This window comes from Triticum aestivum, chromosome 7D, assembly GCF_018294505.1.
Source record: "Triticum aestivum cultivar Chinese Spring chromosome 7D, IWGSC CS RefSeq v2.1, whole genome shotgun sequence".
NCBI lineage: Eukaryota > Viridiplantae > Streptophyta > Magnoliopsida > Poales > Poaceae > Triticum > Triticum aestivum.
In genome coordinates this window covers 16721597-16731292 of record NC_057814.1, presented here as the reverse complement: position 1 = coordinate 16731292, position 9696 = coordinate 16721597, and the positions used below count along the sequence as shown (strand labels likewise).

Below are 9696 nucleotides of genomic sequence, written 5' to 3'. Positions count from 1 at the left end.
GAGCGTGCCGATAACCTGTTCAAAGTACAAATTAAAGAACGAGAGAGTTGAATGAAAGATGATCTATTAATCTTTATTGATGATAGAAATGAGGTATTTGTACCCGACAAAAATACACATGTTACTTAGGAGTAAACTCAAAGTTACTTGAGAGCCAAAAAATTACATAGTTGCCTTGAGAGCCAATCAATCTATCTAAGCAATCTATCTAACAGTTAACTCGGAAAGCAAAGTAATTATTGGATCGACACGATCCCCTGCCGGCAATGGAAATACATGATCTTTAATTAGTTGCTAGCTGTGACAGCGACGTTCCACTTTGGATAAAGCACCTTAGTGATGTACTCCTCCACCTTGTCCACCGCAGTCAGCAGGGCAATGAACGGCTTGGCGGCGCTGAACCGCCCCGCCCACGCAGCCAGCTTTGGTGTCCTCGCCGCGTCTAGGAACGGCGGCACGCCAGCAAGGCGGCCTATCGCTTCGAACCAGGGAATATAGCACCCGAGCGCGATGTCCAGGAACCCGATGGAGCCACCACCGAAGAACGGCGCCTCCGCCTCGCCTTCTTTGGAGCACTCCGCCAAGGCGGCCTCTAGGAGCCCGAAAGCTGCCAAGGTCTCCTCCACCTTGTCAGCTCTCTCCTGCTGATTCGCCGTATTGAGAATGCCGATGCACGAAGGGAACATCTGCGGCAAGAACACGGCACCCGTGGGATGCAACTTCAATTCTTGTAGCTCAAACTAGCTAGACGAGAGGGAAGGGAACAAACCTTGTTGTCGACATAGGCGGCCCAGAAGCGGGCGACGGCGCGGCGGTAGGGGTCGGCGGGGAGGATGGACGCGCCGTTGCCGGGGAATGCATCGTCAAGGTACTCCACGATGATGAGCGACTCGCAGACGGGCCTGCCGCTGTGGATGAGGACGGGCAGTGTCTTGTGCACGGGATTGGACGCGAGGAGGAGGTCGCTCTTGCACCTGGGGTCCTCGGGGAGGTAGTCGTAAGCCAGACCCTTCATGGCAAGCGCCATCTGGACGCGGATGGCGTATATGCTCACGCCGCTCCGCGGCACCAGCAGCTTCAGCCCTTGCTCTTGAGCGCCGACCATGATTGTCGTTGAAGGATGTCTGTACTGTACGTGTTAATCGCGTGTATATGAAATGCCTCCCGAGAGAAACGGTGCTGTAGGCTACTAGCACACGGACACACTAGTGCACAACACGCAGAAGAAGAGCAGTGTCAACGTAAGTTCCAACTAGCTAGTAGCTAAACTGCACTAATACTAAAGCTAGCTCACGGACACACACACTTGAGAAAGGAGCACACGTTGGAGTACTAGTTTTGTGAAGCTCGAATGGATGCTTGCTTCTACAACGCTGGGCATCGGTCCTTTTTATAGCCGTACAAAAACGACTGTAGCACTTACCTTGGGCAGCAAGGGATGGAAGACCTGCCAGTCAAGGTGACTCGACTTTGGCAGCCATACTGTGTCATGCATGACGTGACCTGCAGTAGATATCTCGGATGATTTTTCTCTGCGCACTGAAATGAGACTAGGTGCATCGGTTAGGCAGTGCTTGGCATGTAGTACTTCGTTCTACCCCAGTGGGGCGACACCTCCTTGCTCATAGCCTCAAGCTAATGCCTCAGAAGTTTGCGCCAACTTGCATCCTGTCTTATCCTGTGGTGCTTCAAACTAATTGGAGGCCAATTATTTTTGGTATTAGATGAAGAGAAAAAGACATTTCCATGTGTTGGGGGCTGGTCCACAGTCCGTCGACAGAAAATGAAGGGCAAAAAATTGAGGTGCACCATCCTGGCCTCTCGCTGCTTCTCTTCTGGATAGTGTAGTCAACGCCACATAATACTGTAACGTATGCAAGGCTGTAAGGAGAAGTGCATGGATGAACCCATTTTGAAAAACACATTTTTAAATGCTAAAAAAAATCTGAAAAACATTGCAGGAATACGTCTCCATGTTCTATGTGCGTGCGTAAAGTTTCACGGAAAAATAACTTTTTGTGGCCTATGCAAAAAAGACAAAAGTTATGTCGTGGAACACTATTTAGAAGCACTGAAATTTATCTTTTTTGTGGAGACAAAACAAAAAGGCATTTTTTTCACAAAACATTATGCCACGTACACACATTTACGAGCATGCATGCATGATATTTTCTTTCAAATTTTTGGCTTTGTAAAACGTGCTTAAAATACATTTTTTGAAAAGTGGGTGCATATGCCCATGGATTCAGGGGGTGGCCTCTCAGGCTGCAAGTAGCTAGCTAGCCTGAGAGAGACCGACCGAATGCAACAGATATCTCGGAAGAATTTTCTTTGCGTGCCCAGCATGTGCACTGAAATGAGACTAGGTGCATCTTTTAGGCAGTGCTTGGCAAGTACCACCCCAGTTGGCGTTGGCTCCCTGCTCATAACCTCAAGCAAATGTGTCAGACGTTTGCCCCAACTTGCATCCTGTCTTCATCTTGGGATGCTTCAACTTCCCAAAATTTCTGCAACTTGACAACACAAGGCTGCTTCCAACTTTTCTTTAGAAAATGAGGCTTTCCACCCCATGTTTTATAGAAAGCTTCTTTTTTTTGCGAAAATATTGTACAGAAAGCTAACCAATTAGGGCATGTACAATGCATAGCCCCAGGGTGATGCCTCGTGTGCCATGTAGGATCGGATATCAGGTAAAGTAGGTTCGGATAGGGAAGCGGGATCCATACAGGAGGCGGGTGCTTGGAGAGAAAAAGTGTGGTCCGGTGTCAAAGGTTGAAAAGGATGGAGTGAAAAGTAGAGATGCATGTGTACTAGAGTCTTTATTTTCTATTTCATAATAAGGCCCACTAATGATAGCTTGCATTGGGGAGAAAAATAAATATAGGTGCCTCAAACTACTTTTTATCATGGGGCATATGTATCCATATGTTACCATTGTACATACCCTTAGTACTGCCAGGGTAAGCTGTAAGACGCTTTGGTCAGCCTCCAAGGCACAACGATGCAAAAAAAATACAACAATGGAAAGAAAGTAAAAGGCTGCACCGCGCTGTCATAAAAGCAGCAAGTGAAGAGGTTTTGACAACCCATGAAGAACATCACCCTACACCAGTTCTTGCCAGCCAGCCACCAAGCTAATAAAAAGATATGTATTTTAGAGATCAACCACCATGACCGTTTAGTAGTAGAATTCTTTTCACGAATAAATAAAGAATTGCGCACATTTTAATTGATAATTAGGAGAGAACAATACGAGGCACCATAAGAAATGTGGGTAAGAACACAATAGAGGAAAATACCACCACGCTAAACTCACCTAGCCCGACCTCCAGCCAAGGAAGGCAAGGAAACATGACAGATCACACCTAGACCGCATCACGACCAACGGGAGGACCTCCGTCAGGCCGCCAAAACTCCAGCACGCACGGAATCAACATATCCCCCACCCTGAACGCCTAGAGAGTCGGCATGTGGGTTGCAGGAGCCGGCTAGGCCGAAGGAGGAGACCGTGGAGGAAGCGTCAACGATTTCGTACATTGCGCCCCAGATGTTTAGGCCTTGAGAAGCAGCCCAAACCAAGCATGGCGACCAACACCTTCCGTTCCAAGAACAAGGACTTCACCAGCAATCAAGACAACGCCTATAAGAAGGGCATGACGCTACAACAATCAATGTAAAGGAAATTAGCAGGATACCTGAAGTGATAAAGGAAAAGACCCTCAAACGAAGGGTTTTTTCTCTGGCCCGCAAAGGAACCCCGCAAAAAAAGTATACTGTAAAGGAAATGAGCAGGATATTCTTGGTAACACTTTTGCGCAATATTTTCAGGTAAGGATATTCTAGTGATTTTCTCAATAAAATCTTATCCCTAGTAAAATCCATCCCTTAGAAATCATCACCCACACAGCTCGGGAATAATCTGCTTTGTAGAACATACTGGTACTATGATGCGAGGTCATAAAAGAGCTCAACAGAAAAACATGTATTTGGAAACGATCTTGACACAGAGATGCAAGATGGACGTGTTAGACCCACTTGGATCGTGTAGGCTAGATATTCCAGTACACCTACCTTCTCCTTGTCCAGACGAGCTCGAACCAGTGCCGGCCATGGTGAAGTAGTGGCCGGTGATGGCAGAGAGATGGCGGCGGTGGTGTGCTTCCCGTGAGCACCGCGCTAGCCCTAGATCGGTAGGGATTGTAGGTGGGGATTGTGGCAGCGATTAACCTCGTTAATCGTGCCCCGGCCCCCATCTCTGTTTATATAGCGCGGGTCACAGGGGCCCACCAACCATGGTTTGGTTGGGCGCCCCAGATCAGGGCGCGAGTCAGGGGCCCGTTCGACCCGTTGGGTTCGAACGGGAGAGAGATCAACCTAACATTCTCCCTCTTGATCTCAACTTTACTTTTAACTTGATACTTTCTAGTTTATTTGTTTCATCACATATTGGTACATAGAGCATGTTTCATCGTCACGACTTAATTGCCGTTAGAATCATACAGCTACAACATACGTTATGTTCAGAAACAAATTCTGTTCCTTTTGGGCATATCCAGGAATCATAAGGCTTTCCCTTAAACCCATGCCGGCTAAGTGTTCCTTGAACACATTGGGTGGTAAGCCTTTCGTTAGCGGATCCGCAAGCATATCCTTTGTCCTTATATGCTCGAGACTTATAGTTTGATCCTGGATTTTATCTTTCACAACATAATACCTTATCTCTATTGTTTTGGCAGCATTACTCGACTTGTTGTTGTGATCATAGAATACTGCAGGCTGGTTATCACAGTACATCTTTAGTGGTTTGTGAATGCAATCTACCACTTTCAAGTCGGGTACAAATTTCTTTAGCCATATCGCCTGCCCCGTGGCTTCGAAGCATGCTATGAATTCTGCATACATCGTGGATGATGCAACTATCGACTGTTTGGAGCTTTTCCACGAAATAGCTCCCCCAGCGAGGGTGAATATGTATCCTGACGTGGATTTTCTATCATCTCTGTCCCCCGCAAAATCTGCGTCTGAATACCCTTTTATCTCTAGGGAATCACTTCTCTTGTATATTAGCATGTAGTCCTTCGTGCCTTGTGCATAACACAATGCTTTCTTTACCATCTTCCAGTGCTCTAGGCTGGATTCTCTTGATATCTACCGAGTACCCCGGTGATAAAAGCTAAGTCAGGGCGAGTGCACACTTGTGCATACTGTAAGCTGCCAACTGCCGAAGCATATGGTACTGCTTTCATTTGATCGATCTCATACTGGTTCTTGGGACATTGGTATTTCCCAAAACTATCGCCATTGACTATTCGAGCAGGTGTGGCTTTACTTGCATGCATATTATACTTTTTAAGAACCTTTTCTAAATATGCTTTCTGAGATAGTCCTAAGACTCCATTGTTCCTATCTCGGTGAATTTCTATGCCCAAAACATATGATGCTTCATCAAGATCTGTTATGTCAAAATTTGAGGATAAGTATTTCTTTGTTTCTTGTAGTAGACTAACATCACTACTAGCAAGCAGGATATCATCCACATACAAGATTAGGAAAATATATTTCCCATTTTTAAACATTGCATAAATGCAATTATCCTCAATATTTTCTTTAAATCCAAAACTTTTAATCGTTTGATTAAACTTTAGATACCACTGCCGAGAGGCTTGTCTTAATCCATAAATGGATTTCTTCAGGCGGCATCCCATATTTTCCTTGCCTTCCATTATAAAACCCTTGGGTTGTTTCATGTAGACCTTTTCTTTTAAATCACCATTCAGAAATGCCGTCTTAACATCCATTTGATGTAACTCTAAATCAAAATGAGCAACTAATGCCATTATGATTCTGAAGGAATCCTTACATGAGACTGGAGAAAATGTCTCATTGTAATCTATCCCTTCTCTTTGTGTAAATCCTTTTGCCACGAGTCGTGCTTTATACTTTTCTATATTCCCTTTAGAGTCATACTTAATTTTGTAGACCCATTTACAGCCTACTGTTTTGGCTCCTTTGGGAATTTCCTCTAAGTCCCAAACATCTTTGGAACTCATCGATTTCATCTTGTCTTCCATTGCCTTCATCCACTTCGATGAATGAGGGCTTCTCATGGCTTCTTCATATGAGGTGGGATCTTTTTCCATATGAACCATTTCTGTGTTATAAACTTTAAAGTCAGTAGAAATAGCCGACTTTCTTGGTCTTGTAGACCTTCTAAGGGCCTCAGTTTCTGGCACATTTTGTGCCTCAACTTCTGGCACTTCTTCTAAAATTTTCTATTGCACCTCCCTTTCATGCTCAACAACGGGTTCAGTCGGCTCCTGACGGACAGGTTCCTGGTCTTCCCCCATAGCTGTCATGGGTGGAGTTGCAACTGGTAGTGAGAAAAATGGCTCCTGAATCATCGGATTAGGTGCATGCACCCTCTTCTCCTCAAGATCAATTTTCCGAGCTACCAAGCTCCCCCTCATCATTTCGTCCTCTAAGAAGACTGCATGTCTCGTTTCTACAAACTTTGTATATCTGTCAGGGCAGTAGAAACGAAAACCTTTTGATCTTTCTGGATAGCCAATGAAGAGGCAACTTACTGTTTTGGGATCTAACTTTGCAATGTTTGGATTAAACATTTTGGCCTCAGCAGGGCACCCCCGCACCCTGAAGTGTTGTAGGGAGGGCACCCTTCCTGTCCATAGCTCGTACGGTGTTTTGGGCACCGACTTGCTTGGTACTCTATTGAGAATGTGAATGGCGGTTTTAAGCGCCTCCATCCATAATCCCAATGGCAAGTTGGAATAACTCATCATGCTGCGCACCATATTCATAAGTGTACAGTTGCGCCTTTCAGCTACTCCATTCTTTTCTCTCAGAGTGGGATACATTAAAAGCACATGAGTTATCATATCTTTCTCTTGCTAGAATTTCTCCCGCCGTACGGGATTTTTGACATAATATTATGTTAGCTTTACCCCGTTACGCAGGTATTTTCCCAGACTTTTCCCGCCATGCGGGTAATTCCCTGTAAGGGAATATGAATGCCAGAATTGGCTCTTTTGACTGCATATTCAATCATCAAATTTAGGAATAAATCTGAATGCTCTTTTACACACATGCTTAATCCGACATTGGTCAAATTAAACACGCATGTTGCTTGTTTCATATAAAATCATGTTAACTGGAAAAATCTTATTCATAGAGAGTACATGAAAGACATTCGTCAACCAAGACTCTCAATGATCTATCTCTTTTCTTTTGGAGCCATTCTTTAGAGAGAACATACTCCCTCACGTTATGACCTTTCTTGGTCAACTTTCGTGTCACAAGTACCTAGTCTTTTGCTTTCACGAATGAAAGCATGAAAAACTTTTAGTCTGAGAAATCTTAGCCAATAATCAACAATAATGGGCATAAAAGTAACCCTACGTTGGTCTGGTTAAAAGAAAAGCACATTAAACTTTTGAAACTTTCTTTTATATTCTAAATCACCGTTGTGGAAGAATTAGAATAACCATCATCCTTCTACATTAATTCTATATCACCGTTGGGCGGAAATGGAAATAATGCATATAACTCATAAACAATGTGACAATAGTATTTCTATTAAACAACTTTGCTAAGAATTAATCATCGTCATCAACTTTATTGCAGCGGGAACAAGAAATATAAATTTCTCTAGTTCAAGAGCATTTCTTGATCTTTATCCGTTCTCTAAAAAATTGATCACTTTGATACAAAATTTATCAGAGATTTAAACTTTGAACATAAGACTTATAGAATTATAGCACTGTTATCATCAACGTTGGTCAGAAAATAACAATACCATATTTAACTTTAAACAAATATCTTTCTTTTGTCATAGCGGAAACTATCTGCATCTTATTTCACCCACAGGGGAAAAACATTGCTAAGAACATTTCTTCCAATTAAATTTTCCCGTTGGTTCCAATTTAATTGGAGGATAAAACTTTTACTTTGCAGCGGAAACTTTACAATATTCTCTAAGCAATTTCAGTAATAAAACATGATCATGTTATTAATAACGTTGGTCATAAAAATAACATGATCATATTCATTTTAATAATCACTTTAAAATGCTCTTAAAAAACTTAATTCTATATGAACTTTTATTTTCTTTGTAAAAAAAGAGCACTAATTATTTACGCAGCGGAAAAACATGAATAAAAATTCATGGGCATTTTACTTTTTACAGAAAATTTTTCTGTTTAATTTTCTATTTTCTAAACAAAAATTTCGTTGGAAACAATTTGCATAGAAAAACTATTAAATCTGCCCAAAATCTGGACAAAAAACGAGGAAAAAATAGCAGCGCAGCCCAGCGCGCGGCTGCGGCCTCCCTCTCTTTCGGCCCAGTGGCCCAGGGCGGGGCTAGGGTTTCGATCTAGACCGTCCATAGCGATCCGACGGACCAGCGTCGTTTTCGCCTGATCAAAGTCGATCGATGCGGTGAGGGGCGAGGCGAACCCTAGTCATTTCCTCCCTGTCGCGCCGCTCGGCTCGTTCTCTCCGCTCCCACTGGCGTGAGCACGGGGCTGCGCCCCGACCGCCCTGTCCGGCCGCCGGCGGCGGCGGCGGAAGCCAGCGCACCGCGCGCTCGTCCTCTTCTTTCCCTTTTCTGTCTCCCTTTTTCTCATCTATGGCAGAACGTGAGGGAGACACAGCTTACACAGCTGCGCCTCCTCTGCACCCCTCGCTGTCCCGGACGCCGGGCGACCGCGCCACGCCGGTCCGGTCTAGCCGCTGGCAATGGCGTCCTCCACCGAGCGAGCCTGACCGCATCTCTTCCCCCCTTTCTTCTGTTTCACTCCTCTCCAACCACCACCTCCCCAGAGAGAGAGGGGCAGCTGCCGCCCAACGGCGACCTAGATGGATGGAGCGGTTGCGCCCCTGCCGACCCCTTCGCCGGTCGCGTGTTCCCATTGCGGTGAGCGCGCCGCCGTCGAATGGATCGGTGGTGGTGCTCTTTGCCCCTGTGGGGTGAGTTCTTCGTCCGACGCCACGGCTTGCAGATGCGCGTCCGGATCGAGAGGAACAGGTGCGGCCATGACGGCGGCACAACTTTTCTTTGAGATTTCTTTGCCCTTCTAGGGTTCTTTGGGAGAAGGGATTTCTTTCTGTGATTTATTTTCAACCGAAAAAATCTAACCCGATCTGGCTGATACCATTGTTAGACCCACTTGGATTGTGTAGGCTAGATATTCCGGTACACCTACCTTCTCCTTGTCCAGACGAGCTCGAACCAGTGCCGGCCATGGTGAAGTAGTGGCCGGTGATGGCAGAGAGATGGCGGCGGTGGTGTGCTTCCCGTGAGCACCGCGCTAGCCCTAGATCGGTAGGGATTGTAGGTGGAGATTGTGGCAGCGATTAACCTCGTTAATCGTGCCCCGGCCCCCATCTCTGTTTATATAGCGCGGGTCACAGGGGCCCACCAACCATGGTTTGGTTGGGCGCTCCCGATCAGGGCGCGAGTCAGGGGCCCGTTCGACCCGTTGGGTTCGAACGGGAGAGAGATCAACCTAACAGGACGAAGCTTCAATTTATTCGCGAAACAACATGTCAAAAACTAAGGACCATCCATGAAGATCGAAGAGAGTATACGCCTCCGCACCATCCATGACGAGACACTAAGGACCTAGTAGCAAAAGTTCAACTCTTGGCGTGAACATAACAACTCAGAAGGGCAGA

General features: G+C 45.4%; 1 protein-coding gene across 1 annotated transcript; it reads right to left on the bottom strand.

Annotated features, from left to right (window-relative positions):
• Positions 1 to 47: 47 nt before the first annotated feature.
• LOC123166146 (probable glutathione S-transferase GSTU6) lies at positions 48 to 1362 on the bottom strand. Its single transcript, XM_044583916.1, has 2 exons — positions 770 to 1362; positions 48 to 686 (listed from the first exon to the last, which is right to left on the bottom strand). Exons 1-2 carry the CDS (start codon positions 1103 to 1105, stop codon positions 288 to 290), a joined length of 735 nt encoding a protein of 244 aa, XP_044439851.1. The 5' UTR covers positions 1106 to 1362; the 3' UTR covers positions 48 to 287.
• Between the last annotated feature and the right edge of the window lie 8334 nt (positions 1363 to 9696).